This window comes from Oncorhynchus mykiss, chromosome 5 (assembly GCF_057628025.1).
Source record: "Oncorhynchus mykiss isolate SJ-2025 chromosome 5, ASM5762802v1, whole genome shotgun sequence".
Taxonomy (NCBI): Eukaryota; Metazoa; Chordata; class Actinopteri; order Salmoniformes; family Salmonidae; genus Oncorhynchus; species Oncorhynchus mykiss.
The window spans coordinates 81618056-81637436 of NC_143026.1; the positions used below are offsets into that span (position 1 = coordinate 81618056).

A 19381-nucleotide genomic window follows, 5' to 3' on the forward strand; every position below is an offset into this window, starting at 1 on the left:
CCAGTGTTGAGGATCAGCGTGGCAGATGTGTTGATACCTACTCTCACCAATTGGGGGCGGCCCGTCAGGAAGTCCAGGATCCAGTTGCAGAGGGAGGTGTGTAGTCCCAGGATCCTTAGCTTAGTGATGAGCTTTGAGGGCACTATGGTGTTGAACGCTGAGCTGTAGTCAATAAATAGCATTCTCACATAAGTGTTCCTTTTGTCCAGGTGGGAAAGGGCAGTGTGAAGTGCAATAGAGACAGCATCATCTTTGGATCTGTTTGGGCGGTATGCAAATTGGAGTGGGTCTAGGGTTTGAGATAATGGTGTTGATGTGAGCCATTACCAACCTTTCAAAGCACTTCATGGCTACAGACGTGAGTGCCACGGGTCTGTAGTCATTTAGGCAGGTTGCCATTGTGTTGTTGGGCACAGGGACTGTGGTGGTCTGCTTGAAACATGTTGGTATTACAGACTCAATCAGGGACATGTTGAAAATGTCAGTGAAGACACCTGCCAGTTGGTCAGCACATGCCCGGAGCACACGTCCTGGTAATCCGTCTGGCCCCGCAGCCTTGTGTATGTTGACCTGTTTAAAGGTCTTACACACGTCGGTTATGGAGAGCGTGATCACACAGTCGCCTGGAACAGCTGATGCTCTCATGCATGCCTCAGTGTTGCTTGCATCGAAGCGAGCATTGAAGTGATTTAGCTCGTCTGGTAGGCTTGTCACTGGGAAGCTCGCAGCTGTGCTTCCCTTTGTAGTCTAATAGTTTGCAAGACCTGCCACATAAGACGAGCGTCAGAGCCGGTGTAGTATGATTAAATCTTAGTCCTTTATTGATGCTTTGCCTGTTTGATGATTCGTCGCAGGGCATAGCAGGGTTTCTTGTAAGCTTCCGGGTTAGAGTCCCGCACCTTGAAAGCGGCAGCTCTACCCTTTAGCTCAGTGCGAATGTTGTCTGTAATACATGGATTCTGGTTGGGGCATGTCCGTAGTCATTGTGGGGACGACGTCCTCAATGCACTTATTGATAAAGCCAGTGACTGATGTGGTGTACTCCTCAATGCCATCGGAAGAATCCCGGAACATGTTCCAGTCTGTGATAGCAAAACAGTCCGCGTCTCTATGTGTGGAGTACAGGTGATCAATAATTTTTTTCCCTCTGGTTGCACATTTAACATGTTGATGGAAATTTGGTAGACCTGATTTAACTTTCCCTGCATTAAAGTCTCCGGCCACTAGGAGACGCCTCTGGTTTTACAGAAATGTTTGGCAATCGACAAGAAATGCCTTGAAGATCGACAAGTTGAACGGGTCGACCGGTTGGTGATCACTGAATTAGATACTTGGAAAACTTTGTCTGGGCTCTACCGTACCTGGCTTTGCAGACTGCTCTTGTTAAGGTACTGGCTCCATGGGTCCGGTATCTGTTCATCTGTTCCTGCTGCTGCTGTACGAGAATTGATCTTCAGAAGGTAACAACCCTGAGAACCATACCGCTGCTTCATATCCTCATACACAGAGTCAGCTCTGAGAGCACAAAAGAAAAAAATATATACAATTACAGGCTAAGAATGACACATTAACAGTTTAAAGCAGTGGTAAAATAAAGTGGAAGTAATATATATATATATACATACACACACACACACACACACACACATATATACATACACACAGCTCAAAAAAAATAAAGGGAACACTAAATAACACATCCTAGATCTGAATGAATGAAATATTCTTATTAAATACTTTTTTCTTTACATAGTTGAAGGTGCTGACAACAAAATCACACAAATTATCAATGGAAATCAAATTTATCAACCCATGGAGGTCTGGATTTGAAGTCACACTCAAAATTAAAGTGGAAAACCACGCTACAGGCTGATGCAACTTTGATATAATGTCCTTAAAACAAGTCAAAATGAGGATCAGTAGTGTGTGTGGCCTCCACGTGCCTGTATGACCTCCCTACAACGCCTGGGCATGCTCATGATGAGGTGGCGGATGGTCTCCTGAGGGATCTCCTCCCAGACCTGGACTGAAGCATCCGCCAACTCCTGGACAGTCTGTGGTGCAACGTGGCGTTGGTGGATGGAGCGAGACATGATGTCCCAGATGTGCTCAATTGGATTCAAGTCTGGGGAACGGGCGGGCCAGTCCATAGCATCAATGCCTTCCTCTTGCAGGAACTGCTGACACACTCCAGCCACATGAGGTCTAGCATTGTCTTGCATTAGGAGGAACCCAGGGCCAACTGCACTAGCATATGGTCTCACAAGGGGTCTGAGGATCTCATCTCGGTACCTAATGGCAGTCAGGCTACCTCTGGCGAGCACATGGAGGGCTGTGCGGCCCCCCAAAGAAATACCACCACACACCATGACTGACCCACCGCCAAACCGGTCATGCTGGAGGATGTTGCAGGCAGCAGAGCGTTCCCCACGGCGTCTCCAGACTGTCATGCCTGTCACACGTGCTCAGTGTGAACCTGCTTTCATCTGTGAAGAGCACAGGGCGCCAGTGGCGAATTTGCCAATCTTGATGTTCTCTGGCAAATGCCAAATGTCCTGCATGGTGCTGGGCTGTAAGCACAACCCCCACCTGTGGACGTTGGGCCCTCATACCACCCTTATGGAGTCTGTTTCTGACCATTTGAGCAGACACATGCACATTTGTGGCCTGCTGGAGGTCATTTTGCAGGGCTCTGGCAGTGCTCCTCCTTGCACAAAGGCGGAGGTAGCGGTCCTGCTGCTGGGTTGTTGCCCTCCTACGGCCTCCTCCACGTCTCCTGATGTACTGGCCTGTCTCCTGGTAGCGCCTCCATGCTCTGGACACTACGCTGACAGACACAGCAAACCTTCTTGCCACATCTCGCATTGATGTGCCATCCTGGATGAGCTGCACTACCTGAGCCACTTGTGTGGGTTGTAGCCGCCAGCATTCAAAAGTGACCAAAACATCAGCCAGGAAGCATAGGAACTGAGAAGTGGTCTGTGGTCCCCACCTGCAGAACCACTCCTTTATTGGGGGTGTCTTGCTAAATGCTTATAATTTCCACCTGATGTCTATTCCATTTGCACATCAGCATGTGAAATGTATTGTCAATCAGTGTTGCTTCCTAAGTGGACAGTTTGATTTCACAGAAGTGTGATTGACTTGGAGTTACATTGTGTTGTTTAAGCGTTCCCTTTATTTTTTTGAGCAGTATATATATATATATATATATATATATATATATATATATATATATATATATATATATATATATATATATATATATATATATATATATATATATATATATATATATATATATATATATATATATATATATATATATATATATATTATTTTCTGGAACTACCACATGTACACATCTCATTGTTATTAAATTATTACAGACAAATTGTTTTTGCACCCACCATGCGTCATGTCCGAAATGGTCATGTGAGGTTACATGTGTATATTTTGGGATATGAGCACTCAGTTTGTTTGACCTGACGAAGATCCGTTTCGGAACTGGGAGCTTTAACAGTGTGCGGGCCTTCTTGTTCTATACTGTCCATGACAGACGCATCATTCCCCAAAGCTTGTCCAAGTCAGGCCAGTGGTGTCTGAGATATCATGTGTGACTAACAAACATACAGAGATACATCTATAGTCCCCCCCCCCCCTTTGGTCATTTTTTAAATGTACAAATGGACAGAGACGAATCCATAGACTCAGAGAATTTAACATTTTAAAAAGGCTACTACTGAGCCCAACCAGTAAACAGCATCCGGCCATATTTTTACAGCCAGTAAAATAAAATCAAATGATTCACATCCCGCCATTATTTTATTATAAAAATACATTCTCAATCCACATGAATCATCCCCTGGTTCATTCATGCATCAAGGTTAGGCTAATAGTGAGGTTTTAATTCAAGGTTGTGTACTGGTAAAAATAAAAGGATTCCATAACTGCCGGTGGGGAACAAAATCAACACCCTCCTCTTTACTGCTTTGGTCTAATGATGCAGAGGGCCACACGCACACAGAAGAGCTGAGGTAATAGACTTGGCTGTCGAGAGAAAGCGAGAGACCGTGTCTGTGTGTGCATGCAAGTGTGTGTGTGTCTATTACCCACCTCTGTTCGTCCCCCTGGCTCATGTCATGCAGGAGGACGTAGTATTTGAGTGTGTTGGGGATGAACCACTTGGGGTTGGTGTACTCTCCATTGTGCTGGATCATGTGCTGCTCCTGAGACAGCTTGAGGAACTGCTCCACTGGTACAGCCTCACTGGACGACACCACCAACAGACCTGCGGGATCACCAGTCAAGGAACCACAACCGGGGGGACAGAGTGACAAACTGAAAAATGATAATGCCCTTTTAGTGTAAGAGCTGTTTGAAAAGACCGTCTTTTGATTTGATATTGAGACCTTTAAAAATAGTTCTGAGACTTGTGCAGTAGGCTGTAGGCTCAACACATTATCACTGACTTTTCCCACATTTTGTTATGTTACAACCTGATTATAAAATTTATTAAATTGTCCTCCACCCCTCAATCTACACACAATAACCCATAATGACAAAGCAAAAACAGGTTGAGACTAAACTTTTTGCTAAACTTAACTAGGCCATTTAGATAACAAGGCCATTTACATAATTCAGACCCTTTCAGTGTACCTTGCTGAAGCACCTTTAGCAGCAATTACAGCCTTGAGTCTTCTTGGTTATGACGCTACAAGCTTGGCACACCTGTATTTGGGGAGTTTCTACCATTCCTCTCTACAGATCCTCTCAAGCTCTGTCAGGGTGGATGGGGAGCATTGTGCACAGCTATTTTCAGGTCTCTCCGAAGATGTTAGATCAGGTTCAATTCCAGACTCTGGCTAGGCCACTCAAGGACATTCAGAGACTTGTCCAGAAGCCATTCCTGCATTGTATTGGCTGTGTGCTTAGGGTTGTTGTCCTGTTGGAAGTCTGAAGTCCTGAGTGCTCTGGAGCAGGTTTTCATCAAGGATCTCCGTACTTTGCTCCGTTCATCTTTCCCTCAAACCTGACCAGTCTCCCAGTCCCTGAAAAACATCCCCACAGCATGATGCTACCACCACCATGCTTCTCTGTAGGGATGGCACCAGGTTTCCTCCAGACATGACCCTTGGCATTCAGGCCAAAGAGTTCAATCTTGGTTTCATCAGACCAGAGAATCTTGTTTCTCATGGTCTGAGTCCTTTAAGAAAACTCCAAGCGGGCTGTCATGTGCCTTTTAATGAGGAGTGGCTTCTATCTGGCCACTCTACCAAAAATGTCTGATTGGTGGAGTGCTGCAGAGATGGTTGTCCTTCTCCCATCTCCACAGAGGAACTCTATCAGAGTGACCATCGAGTTCTTGGTCTCCTCCTTGACCAAGGCCCTTCTCCCCCAATTGCTCAGTTTGGCCAGGTAGCCAGCTGGAATAGAATACTCTTGGTGGTTACAAACTTCTTCCATTTAATAATGATGGAGGCCATTGTGTTCTTGGGGACCTTCAATGCTGCAGACACTTGCCCAGATCTGTCACTCGACACAATTCTGTCTTGGAGCTCTACAGAGTGCGGACAATTCCTTCGACCTCATGGCTTAGTTTTTGCTCTGACATGCACTGTCAACTGTGGGACATTATATAGACTAGACGTCGACCGATTAATCGGAATGGCCGATTAATTAAGGCCGATTTCAAGTTTTCATAACAAATCGGAAATCTGTATTTTTGGACACCGATTTGGCCGATTTTTTTTTTTACACCTTTATTTAACTAGGCAAGTCAGTTAAGAACACATTCTTATTTTCAATGACTGCCTAGGAACGGTGGGTTAACTGCCTTGTTCAGGTGCATAACAACAGATTTTCACCTTGTCAGCTCGGGGATTCAATCTTGCAACCTTACTAGTCCAACACCCTAACCACCTGCCTCTCATTGCACTCCACGAGGAGCCTGCCTGTTACACGAATGCAGTAAGCCAAGGTAAGTTGCTAGCTAGCATTAACTTCTTATAAAAAACAATCAATCATAATCACTAGTTAACTACACATGGTTGATGATATTACTAGTTCATCTAGCGTGTCCTGCGTTGCATATAATCGATGCGGTGCGTATTCGCAAAAAAGGACTGTCCTTGCGTCAATGTGTACCTAACCATAAACATCAATGCCTTTCTTAAAATCAATACACAGAAGTATATATTTTTAAACCCGCATATTTAGCTTAAAGAAATCCAGGTTAGCAGCCAATATTAACCAGGTGAAATTGTGTCACTTCTCTTGCGTTCATGGCACGCAGAGTCAGGTTATATGCAACAGTTTGGGCCGCCTAATTTGCCAGAATTTGACTCAATTATGACATAACATTGAAGGTTGTACAATATAAACAGGAATATTTAGACCTATGGATGCCACCCGTTAGATAAAATACAGAACGGTTCCGGATTTCCCTGAAATAATAAACAGTTAGTTAGTTTCCGGATTCGACCATATTAATGACCTAAGGCTCGTATTTCTGTGTTATTATGTTAGAATTAAGTCTGATTTGATAGAGCAGTCTGACTGAGCGATGGAAGGCACCAGCAGGCTCGTAAGCATTCATTCAAACAGCACTTTCGTGCGTTTTGCCAGCAGCTCTTTTCTGTGCTTCAAGCCCGTCAACCCGAGATTAGGCTGGTGTAACCGATGTGAAATTACTAGCTAGTTAGCGGGGTGCACGCTAATAGCGTTTCAAAGGTCACTCAATGACACTTGGAGTAGTTATTCCCCTTGCTCTGCATGGGTAACGCTGCTTCGAGGGTGGCTGTTGTCGATGTGTTCCTGGTTCGAGCCCAGGTATGGAAGAGGAGAGGGACGGAAGCTATACTGTTACACTGGCAATACTATAGTGCCTATAAGAACATCCAATAGTCAAAGGTATATGAAATACAAATGGTAATCAGAGTCCCTGGGTTTGCGCCCAAGCTCTGTCGTAACCGGCCGCGACCGGGAGGTCCGTGGGGCGACGCACAATTGGCCTAGCGTCGTCCGGGTTAGGGAGGGCTTGGTCAGTAGGGATGTCCTTGTCTCATCGCGCACCAGCGACTCCTGTGGCGGGCCGGGCGCAGTGTGCGCTAGCCAAGGTTGCCAGGTGCACGGTGTATCCTCCGACACATTGGTGCGGCTGGCTTCCGGGTTGGATGCGCGCTGTGTTAAGAAGCAGTGCGGCTGGATGGGTTGTGTATCGGAGGACGCATGACTTTCAACCTTCGTCTCTCCCGAGCCCGTACGGGAGTTGTAGTGATGAGACAAGATAATGGCTACTACAACAATTGGATACCACGAAATTGGGAAGAAAAAGGGGTAAAAATTCAACAAAAAAAAGAAATAAAATACAAATGGTACAGAGGGAAATAGTCCTATAATAACTACAACCTAAAACTTCTTCTTATCGGCTTTTTTGGTCCTCCAATAATCGGTATCGGCGTTGAAAAATCAATCGGTCGACCTCTAATATAGACAGGTGTGTGCCTTTCCAAATCATGTCCAATCAATTGAATTTACCACAGGTGGACTCCAATAAAGTTGTAGAAACATCAAGGATGATCAATGTTAACAGGATACACGGGAGCTCAATTTCCAGTCTCATAGCAAATAGTCTAAATACTTATGTAAATAAGGTATCTGTTTATAAGATTTAATACGTTTGCAAAAATGTCTAAAAACCTGTTTTCACTTCGGTATGGGGTATAGTGTAAATTGATGAGGATTTGTTTTAATTTAATCCATTTTAGAATAAGGCTGTAACGTAACTAAATGTGGAAAAAGGGAATGGGTCTGAATACTTTGTATATGTATACCGAATGCACTGTATATGATCACACTGGTAATATATAATTTGCTGTAATAAAAAAAATAAAGTCAGGTACTTAATTGTTACCTAGAAATGATTTGATTTTGAGATTTGATTTATCATGATCATAGTGTTTATTGTAGTATGTTGAAGCAGAGAAGGATACAGGCGAGGTAGTGGTTGAGGAACTCATGGTCGGAGGCAGGCATTGACTGGAGGAAGCTCTCCCTGTACGCCTCAAACCAGGGAGTCGTGGCTGGAGAGAGGACAACAACAAAATGAGAGCAAGTACATCATTCTAACCTCACCTCCATGCAACACAACCCTGAGAGAGTGGAGCTGCAGAGACCACCTGAAGCCTGTACCCAGGGGTGCTGGTGAGATAGGTCTATACACACCCAGCTCAACCAGACAGAAGAGGCTGGGAAGTGACATACACACTGATTGCTGAAGGGTCTGATTGTGTAGCTGCAACAAATGATACTCAGGGAGAGAAATAAATGAATGATTAGCCAGATGAAAGAGAGGAAGGATTTTACCAGCACTCAATTCTTCTTTTATCCTAAACCCCATTGAGATGCAGAGAACATCTTGCTGCTTATTGCAGACTATATTTGTCATCAAGAGATACACCCAGTATTGTCAGAAGAACAACTAGTGTCAGGCAGTAATGTTGACAGGACAACGAGGATCAAAGCAAGTGTAGATACCTATGTAACACCTAGATGAGAGTGAGGAAATAGTGTTGTCTGCATACGGACTCCGGTACTATCAGAACTCGTCCAATAAAAAGCTCTAGTGATCTTTAAAAGGTGTACCCTTACATCCTGGTAATTCCACCATCTCTGGTTCTCTCGCTCTTCACAACACAAACACAGCAGGCTCTGTGTTTGGACTAGATCCACTCATAAGTGAACTGTACCGAGCTGCCGGTGTCTCGCTCTATGCGTGGAAGCCAAAACAGACAGACTCACGTATATTTTTGGACAGAGGACAGCTCTTCTCGTCAGCTCTACAAAAATATAGGCCTAAATAAATAGCACAGCAAGAAGCAACAATCAAATCAAAAGAGACCATTGAATCTTAGATTCAATCTGAATATGGATGGAGAAACTTTAAACCAAAACAATAATTTGGTTATATAGCAGTACATTTACTATAGTAGAACACAGGCACAACGAGGCTGATGAACCTATAAACCTCTGGGCACGGCTCCAGTCCATTTTCCAAAAAGATTAGGCAGTAAGACATTTACATTAATCATTGTATGGCAGAGAAATCATCAGAAAGGGAACCTAAAGCCACCAGAGGTCAGTCTTGTGCTGCACGGTATATACCGAAACTTCAGTACTTTTTCGATACTAGAGCATGAAAAATGGTTTGGTACCAGCATTTGTGTTACTTTAGGAACATCTGTCAAATGTGTCTCACGTCATATGCCAATTGAGAGGATCGAGTCTGTCTTGTAATTTGTCTGAATCTTTTCAAGGGGGCAGTCTCAAGCCAGGCGGCGCTTATGCATACAGCACAACTAACTTTTGAAAAGCAAGCGAGAGATCATAGATCAACATTCTAAAACAACCACAAAAATAACTTTTTTTTTTTTTACACTTGACATTTGCAATGTAACTGTCATTATTCTACTCAATTTGAATTATTTGAGTGACAATGACATGAACATATTTGTAAACCTTTTTAACTAGGCAAGTCAGTTAAGAACAAATTCTTATTTTCAATGACGGCCTAGGAACTGTGGGTTAACTGCCTTGTTCAGGGGCAGAACGACAGATTTTTACCTTATCAGCTCGGGGATTTGATCTTGCAACCTTTATAAGTCCAACGCTCTAAACACTAGGCTACCTGCTTATATTCAGCATGACATTCATGTGAGCATTATAATATGATTACACAAGTGAAAAATCATGTGAAATGCACTCATAACTTGACAGCAATATATTTTGACTACTTTGCGTTAGACTGGGCTTGCTAGCAGTAGCCACTAGGCCTGGGTGGAGAATTGCACCCTGGGAAGTGAAATGTACTATGCTGTGTAAATTCCATTGTATTTCTATTGCGTGTAAACTATTACAATATAGAAGCTTCAGAAAGTAGCTTCAAAGTATCTTATTTTGTAACTATTAATTTAATACATCAAAATAGTTAGCTGTAATGAATCCTAGGTCTAAAGAATGTAATTTGACAATATTATGGCCATAGATGAGAAGATTAGCCCTGATATGTATCAAATTATATTTCAGTTTTTGTAAATACATTTTGTATGCTGAGTCTCATACATGGTTTTGCATAATTAACATTTTTGATATTCTTGCCATTCCACTGCTGGCTTGCTTCTGAAGCTAAGCAGGGTTGGTCCTTGTCAGTCCCTGGATTGGAGACCAGATGCTGCTGGAAGTGGTATTGGAGAGCCAGTAGGAGGCACTCTTTCTTCTGGTCTAAAGAAATATCCCAATGCCCTCAAACCATCATGGTTACCTAATAATCCCCAGTTTACAATTGGCTCATTCATCCCCCTCCTCTCCCCTGTAACTATTCCCCAGGTCATTGCTGTAAATGAGAATGTGCTCTCAGTCAACTTACCTGGTAAAATAACAGATAAATAAGAAATATAAAAATATATTTTTATTTTTGCTGAATATAGAATATATTCTATTTATTCTACTAGTTATCAACATATTGTTCAATGTTTCAAAAAATTAAGCCGAGTGGTTATTCTGTGACTTTAGCTAATATGTTTTATTTTTGTTGCCATGGTATCATTCCAGTATTGTTCTGGTATTGAGTATTATGATACTAAACTAGATATCGAAGTATAAAATAAAAAAAATCTGCATATCGTGACAACACTAGGTCCGTTTTTGGAAAATGTAGAGACAACGGCGTAAATATGTGTCCACTGTCCTGCACAATTCATTTAGTGCCATATATGTACTAAGGCAATTTAGCCAAACCTGAAATTAGTCATTGAATGATTGGTTGATACTTTTAATAGCGTAGTTTGTACCTTGTTAACAAACAAGCAAACCATGTGTCACCCATAATCATTTCCTATCCCTTACTTTTCAGAGAGGACCACAGGTTAAAGCTGATTGAGAGAGAACAGAAGGACGCAGGAGTTATATGCTACTAACGCTCATACATAGGTTTAAAATACTATTTGAAACCATTTCAAATACATTAGCTGTGCTTGATTGAGCTTGCCTGGCACAATGGAACCAATATACCAACCAAGGAAAGGCCAGTTTCAATTATAAAAATGGAGGATGTTAGGAAAGAAGGACAGTCTGCTACAGTTATGCTACGGAGAGAAAGAAGAATGGAGGGAGGGATAGCCACCCCCTACATAAATATTGTGAGGTTATGTCGGGTGAGGCCAGGTGAGATGAGAGTACAGGTACCTGTATAATGCTTGGAGGTGCTGAGTTCCGTTAGTGTGTCCCTCCAGTCACTGTACCAGGGGACGCTAGCTTTAACAGAGCGATCTGACGAGGGGAGAGAGTCAGGGACTAGCGTTAGCAACATCCCATTACCTGTACAGGATCTCCCACTGATGTTTACCACTCATAGCTCATCCACAGTACCAATATCATAGATAGTATACATCACATTGTAGATACCACATTGTTGCTAGTTGACCACTGTAGGGAAAACCAGGGAAGAGCAGCAGTATATGAAACTGTGCTGCTGGAGAGGGTCATTCTCACAACCATGGCTTCCACTTTGACCTACAAATGTGACCTACAGCTTGGAAAAAAGGTTAGCCCAAATCATAAGCTTAGCTTCCAGTTTAGCTTCCAACAAAACAGTGAAGACATAACATACAATTTCTATGCTCCATTCATAGGTCAAAGGGAGAAATAGGAGAGCCATAGTTGGGTTGACTTAACTGTAGGTTAGGTTTAGAGGAGGCTGTTTGATCCAAGCAAGGTCCACTAATAGGATGGGAGAAATAGAGTGGATTGGAGAGGTTTATGGATGTGGACCAGCAGGGGGAAACACACGCTTTGATAGAGTCACCACAAAGTTGCTGCACTGCTACCCAAAGGTCATTCCTTGTGGAAATGGAACAGGAATCTCCATTAACTTTCCTGAAATATCTCTAGGGTGCATTCATATAATGAACCAGGTTTTCATCAACATCTTTGTGAGCAAACATTATGACAGGCCTAATGGAAACACCAAATGTTGCGGTTAAACTTTCCAAATGTCCACCAAACAAAATCCGCGTGGGATCTTTTCTTAATGGTAAAATTAATTATGCAAGAAATGGATTTGTTAACTCTTACGCGCAAATATTGAATATAACAACCATCATATCGAAGTAAATTTGGAGTCATGCGATGACATGTGTGGCTCTCCAACTACGACTTGGAAAAGCATGCAGTTTATTAGGCTACAGATGAAATAAGCTATGATGAACTTCACAGGGTGGTGAATGTGCAAGGTGATGAGCTTGATGCTCCTTTCTAATAAATATCAAGGGTCTTATTCTGGTGATATGATGATCAATGCTTGGCTGCCGCTTGACAATAAAAAAATATTTAACTCCTTTGTCATTAGTATCATCATGTAGGCTATATCCGCACTGTATCTGCCAGCTGTTGGCTTGAGCGCACATGCCAATACCAGAGTTGGCATATTTGTGTTAAAACCATCAGTAGATTTGAAAATGAGATGGAAACCCATTTAACTTTTTTTTTTTTTTTTCTCGATACATGGGAATTTAACTACAAAAGTTATTTTTATGTGCAGTCACCTCACACAGCCTTTTATCTGCAACAAGTCAATTTGCTGGAAACACATGTCTGGTGGGAAATTGTACAAATTGTTTTCATGCAGATTTGTGAATATCCGCATGAAAATCTATCGCCAATTGGATGGAAACATAGCTATATACACTGAAAAATAATATGTCCTGCAAAAAGCATTTCTCTGAGCTAAATTTCAGGTAACTAAAAGTGTTTAGGGATATTTCTGTTCCACTGTCAAACGGCTTGACCTGTAACGTTGTAGGTTAGAGGACAGAGGTTGAAGTAGGCTCTTACCCAAGGGCCGTCCAGGTCAATAAAAGAGAAAATAATAAATTACAAAATGAACAAAATAAATTAACATGGAAATCACTCCCATATTGCAATATGTTTGCTGTTATTGTCTGTCTTGAAAACAATTTATTTCAAAATAAATCCTTCCAGTCATGCCTCTCTCCCGAGTGTCTGCTGCCATCTGCAGGACAGTCTATGAAACTACATGACAAGTATCACATTCATCATCAATAAACACTACATTCCTACAACTCATTAAACACTCCATCCTTTACCCATGTCACGCTCATCCCCTTCTTTCTCTGTTCAAATTACTCACCACTAATATTAAGGTCATAGTCTCCGGCGGTGATGACATTGGCCACACCCCCCTCTGCTGGTTGGCTCGCCGACACCACCTCGCTGAGGAGCCGTCGCTGGGCGGGGCTATGGACGCCGGAGGTGGGGACAGACGGGCGTGTAACCACATTGTTTACACTGATGCGAAGGTTCTTCACCACCTGCACCTGGTTGTTAGGGTCCCTCATGTGACCTATTGAGAGACCCGTATGGGAAAAGATTAGGCTACAAACGCACAATCACACATCATATGTCTTTGAGCTGGACATGAGAAAATATAGGCTATTCAGATGTCACCAATAAACCACATGAGAGCGTTGATTGAAGTGTGCATCTCCTTTTTCCTACAGACAATCAAATTAAGAAAATAATTAGAAATTTTAACAAAAGGGGGGGTGATGCTAAACTTGTGAAGAGACGTGGATGTGAGACTAAATTAAGGTAATATAAAACACCCAACTACTTTTGACTACTGCATGAAGGATCCACAGAAACAGCGTCCATACAACTTCATGCAGTAAGAACATTATCATGAGGCAGCATGTTTGGACAGCCAGACATCAAAGCACTCACATTCAAATAGTCATGTAGCCTAACTCTTATGGCACTTCTCCATAGCGAAGTGTTTTGTGTCCTCCTCTTAAGTGTCTGGCCTGTCAGCAATTTGGAAACATTCCTACAGAAATTAGATTACATTTGACTGAAAAGCAAGCACACACATACAGACCACTGAAAAGCAAAATCTACAGTGCCTTGCGAAAGTATTCGGCCCCCTTGAACTTTGCGACCTTTTGCCACATTTCAGGCTTCAAACATAAAGATATAAAACTGTATTTTTTTGTGAAGAATCAACAACAAGTGGGACACAATCATGAAGCGGAACGACATTTATTGGATATTTCAAACTTTTTTAACAAATCAAAAACTGAAAAATTGGGCGTGCAAAATTATTCAACCCCCTTAAGTTAATACTTTGTAGCGCCACCTTTTGCTGCGATTACAGCTGTAAGTCGCTTGGGGTATGTCTCTATCAGTTTTGCACATCGAGAGACTGACATTTTTTCCCATTCCTCCTTGCAAAACAGCTCGAGCTCAGTGAGGTTGGATGGAGAGCATTTGTGAACAGCAGTTTTCAGTTCTTTCCACAGATTCTCGATTGGATTCAGGTCTGGACTTTGACTTGGCCATTCTAACACCTGGATATGTTTATTTTTGAACCATTCCATTGTAGATTTTGCTTTATGTTTTGGATCATTGTCTTGTTGGAAGACAAATCTCCGTCCCAGTCTCAGGTCTTTTGCAGACTCCATCAGGTTTTCTTCCAGAATGGTCCTGTATTTGGCTCCATCCATCTTCCCATCAATTTTAACCATCTTCCCTGTCCCTGCTGAAGAAAAGCAGGCCCAAACCATGATGCTGCCACCACCATGTTTGACAGTGGGGATGGTGTGTTCAGCTGTGTTGCTTTTACGCCAAACATAACGTTTTGCATTGTTGCCAAAAAGTTATATTTTGGTTTCATCTGACCAGAGCACCTTCTTCCACATGTTTGGTGTGTCTCCCAGGTGGCTTGTGGAAAACTTTAAACGACACTTTTTATGGATATCTTTAAGAATTGGCTTTCTTCTTGCCACTCTTCCATAAAGGCCAGATTTGTGCAATATAGGACTGATTGTTGTCTTATGGACAGAGTCTCCCACCTCAGCTGTAGATCTCTGCAGTTCATCCAGAGTGATCATGGGCCTCTTGGCTGCATCTCTGATCAGTCTTCTCCTTGTATGAGCTGAAAGTTTAGAGGGACGGCCAGGTCTTGGTAGATTTGCAGTGGTCTGATACTCCTTCCATTTCAATATTATCGCTTGCACAGTGCTCCTTGGGATGTTTAAAGCTTGGGAAATCTTTTTGTATCCAAATCTGGCTTTAAACTTCTTCACAACAGTATCTCGGACCTGCCTGGTGTGTTCCTTGTTCTTCATGATGCTCTCTGCGCTTTTAACGGACCTCTGAGACTATCACAGTGCAGGTGCATTTATACGGAGACTTGATTACACACAGGTGGATTGTATTTATCATCATTAGTCATTTAGGTCAACATTGGATCATTCAGAGATCCTCACTGAACTTCTGGAGAGAGTTTGCTGCACTGAAAGTAAAGGGGCTGAATAATTTTGCACGCCCAATTTTTCAGTTTTTGATTTGTTAAAAAAGTTTGAAATATCCAATAAATGTCGTTCCACTTCATGATTGTGTCCCACTTGTTGTTGATTCTTCACAAAACAAATACAGTTTTATATCTTTATGTTTGAAGCCTGAAATGTGGCAAAAGGTCGCAAAGTTCAAGGGGGCCCGAATACTTTCGCAAGGCACTGTATGTAAACAATTTGTGTGAGAATGCCACAACCTGTTTGCGGGAGAAATATCTCAATTTCGAGGAATTTCCTCCAGAATACACACAACACCAGCTCAGCAGCTGCTAAATTGTTAGTAAGTCTATTGTTGTTCTACAGGTAGCTGTGACAACCGTGCTGTAATGTAGGGCTGGGGAGACAGGTGCAGGAAGACAATAGGAAACCCCTAGTCCAACTCCTCTCCTCTTGAGCAGAATATGTAAGCTATGCATTCCACAAATCTAATGTATATGGTGTCTTATGTGTCTATGAGAGGGTTATTTTTATTTATTTATTATTTTACCAATGGACAGTGCCTTAGACCGCTGCGCCACTCAGGAGGCCCGAAAGGGGTAATAAGACAACCAGGGTTATTACAGGTCAGTGACTATAATGGATGTGATTTTATCATAGCCTGATGATTAAAAGCCAGTCTTGTTTATTCCAAAACATGACAGTTTTCCAATTTCACATGAGCCATAGCAAAAAGAAACATTGTAGCTATGGATGTGATTGCTAGGCCTTTGTAGCAAGACTATGGTAGCTATGGATATCAGTTGGAAAGTACATAGCTAACTAGCTAGCTAGATTGCATAAAGAGTAAGGTAGCCAGGACATTTCATTGTCAGACCATGAGTGACCTGGAATTTTAAATGCCAGTGGTAAACTAGCACTAAGCCAAATTACTAATACAAGTACAGTTGAAGTTGGAAGTTTACATACACCTTTGCCAAATACATTTGAACTCGGTTTCACAATTCCTGACATTTAATCCTAGCAAAAATTCCCTGTCTCAGGTCTGTTAGGATCACCACTTTATTGTAAAAATGTGAAATGTCAGAATAATAGTAGAGAATGATTTATTTCAGCTTTTATTTATTTCATCACATTCCCAGTGGGTCAGAAGTTTACATACACTCACTTAGTATTTGGTAGCATTGCCTTTAAATTGTTTAACTTGGGTCAAACGTTTTGAGTAGCCTTCCAGAAGCTTCCCACAATAAGTTAGGTGAATTTTGGCCAATTCCTCCTTATAGAGCTGGTGAAACTGAGTCAGGTTTGTTGGCCTCCTTGCTCGCACACGCTTTTTCAGTTCTGCCCACAAATGTTCTATAGGATTGAGGTCAGGGCTTTGTGATGGCCACTCCAACACCTTGACCTTGTTGTCCTTAAGCCATTTTGCCACAACTTTGGAAGTATGCTTGGGGTCATTGTTCATTTGGAAGATCCATTTGCAACCAAGCTTTAACTTCAATATATCCACATAATTTTCTTCCTCATGATGCCATCTATTTTGTAAAGTGCACCAGTCTCTCCTGAAGCAAAGCACCCCACAAAATAATGCTGCCACTAGAGGTCGACCGATTATGATTTTTCAACGCCGATACCGATTATTGGAGGACCATAAAAGCCGATATCGATTATTGGAGGACCATAAAAGCCGATATCGATTATTGGAGGACCATAAAAGCCGATACCGATTAATCTGCCGATTTAAAAAAATATATATTTGTAATAATGACAATTACAACAATAGTGAATAAACACTTATTTAAACTATATAAAACATATATAAACTAAATAAAACATCAATAAAATCAACTTAGCCTTAAATAAATAATGAAACATGTTCAATTTGGTTTAAATAATGCAAAAACAAAGTGTTGGAGAAGAAAGTAAAAGTGCAATATGTGCTATGTAAGAAAGCTAACATTTAAGTTCCTTGCTCAGAACATGAGAACATATGAAAGCTGGTGGTTCCTTTTAACATGAGTCTTCAATATTCCCAGGTAAGAAGTTTTAGGTTGTAGTTATTATAGGACTATTTCCCTCTGTACCATTTGTATTTCATTAACCTTTGACTATTAGATGTTCTTATAGGCACTTTATTGCCAGTGTAACAGTATAGCTTCCGTCCCTCTCCTCGCTCCTCCCTGGGCTCAAACCAGGAACACAACGACAACAGCCACCCTTGAAGCAGCGTTACCCATGCAGAGCAAGGGAAACAACAACAGGCTCAGAGCGAGTGATGTTTGAAATGCTATTAGCGTGCACTAACTAGCTATCCATTTCACTTCGGTTACACCAGCCTCAGGAGTTGATAGGCTTGAAGGCAAACAGCGGAATGCTTGACGCACAACGTAGAGCTGCTGGCAAAACGCAGCTGTTTGAATGAATGTTTACGCGCCTGCTTCTGCCTACCACAGCTCAGTCAGATACTTATATACTTGTATGCGCAGTCAAATTATATACAACGCAGGACACGCTAGATAATATCTAGTAATATCAACCATGTGTAGTTAACTAGTGATGATTGATTGTTTATAAGATAAGTTGAATGCAAGCTAGCAACTTACCTTGGCTTACTGCATTCGCGTAACAGGCAGTCTCCTTGTGGAGTGCAACGAGAGAGTGGCAGGTCGTTATTGCGTTGGACTAGTTAACTGTAAGGTTGCAAGACTGGATCCCCGAGCTGCCCCTGAACGAGGCAGATAACCCACCGTTCCTAGGCCGTCAATTAATTTTTTTTTTTTACCTTTATTTAACCAGGCAAGTCAGTTAAGAACAAATTCTTATTTTCAATGACGGCCTAGGAACAGTGGGTTAACTGCCTGTTCAGGGGAAGAACGACAGATTTGTACCTTGTCAGCTCGGGGGTTTGAACTTGCAACCTTCCAGTTACAAGTCCAATGCTCTAACCACCAGGCTACCTCAGTTCTTAACTGACTTGCCTAGTTAAATAAAGGTGTGTGTGTGTGTGTGTGTGTGTGTGTGTGTGTGTGTGTGTGTGTGTGTGTGTGTGTGTGTATATATATATATATATACACACACCTTTATTTAACTAGGCAAGTCAGTTAAGAACTGAGGTAGCCTGGTGGTTAGAGCATTGGACTTGTAACCGGAAGGTTGCAAGTTCAAACCCCCGAGCTGTTTTGATCAGCGTCCAAAAATAGCGATTTCCGATTGTTATGAAAACTTGAAATCGGCCCTAATTAATCGGCCATTCCGATTAATCGGTCGACGTCTAGCTGCCACCCCCGTGCTTCACGGTTGGGATGGTGCTCGTCGGCTTGCAAGCCTCCCCCTTTGTCCTCCAAATATAACGATGGTAATTATAGCCAAACAGTTATTTGTTTCATCAGACCAGAAGACATTTCTCCAAAAAGTACTATCTTTGTCCACAAGTGCAGTTGCAAACCATAGTCTGGCTTTTTTATGGCGCTTTTGGAGCAGTGGCTTCTTCCTTGCTGAGCGGCCATTCAGGTTATGTCGACATAGGACACGTTTCCCTGTGGATATAGATACTTTTGTACCTGTTTCCTCCAGCATCTTCACAAGGTCCTTTGCTGTTGTTCTGGGATTGATTTGCACTTTTTGCACCAAAGTATGTTAATCTCTAGGAGACGGAACGCGTCTCCTTCCTGAGCAGCATGACGGCTGCCTGGTCCCATGGTGTTTATACTTGCGTACTATTGTTTGCACAGATGAACGTGGTACCTTCAGGCGTTTGAAAATTGCTCCCAAGGATGAACCAGACTTGTGGAGGTCTGCAATTTTCTGTTGATTGTCCCATGATGTCAAGCAAAGAGGCACTGAGTTTGAAGGTAGGCCTTGAAATACATCCACAGGTACACCTCCAATTGACTCAAATTATGTCAATCATTTTCTGGAATTTTCCATGCTGTTTAAAGGCAGTCAACTTAGTGTATGTAAACTTCTGACCCACTGGAATTGTGACACAGTGAATTATGAGTGAAATAATCTGT

At 42.2% G+C, this 19381-nt stretch overlaps 1 protein-coding gene across 3 annotated transcripts in view; it reads right to left on the bottom strand.

Moving 5' to 3' along the window:
* The window catches only part of LOC110524643 (trafficking protein particle complex subunit 8), a 79824-nt gene that overhangs the window by 59073 nt on the left and 1370 nt on the right, over window positions 1–19381 (bottom strand). For all 3 annotated transcript variants that reach the window (XR_016496332.1, XM_021604488.3, XM_090236109.1), the window contains exons 2-6: window positions 13208–13420; window positions 11245–11328; window positions 7995–8084; window positions 4117–4291; window positions 1362–1515 (exon numbers count right to left, since the gene is read on the bottom strand). Coding sequence is in view for 1 of the 3 variants with exons in the window: in XM_021604488.3 (XP_021460163.3) it covers window positions 1362–1515; window positions 4117–4291; window positions 7995–8084; window positions 11245–11328; window positions 13208–13420 (716 nt within the window). In the remaining 2 variants the exon portion in view is untranslated. The remainder of the gene's footprint in view (window positions 1–1361; window positions 1516–4116; window positions 4292–7994; window positions 8085–11244; window positions 11329–13207; window positions 13421–19381) is intronic.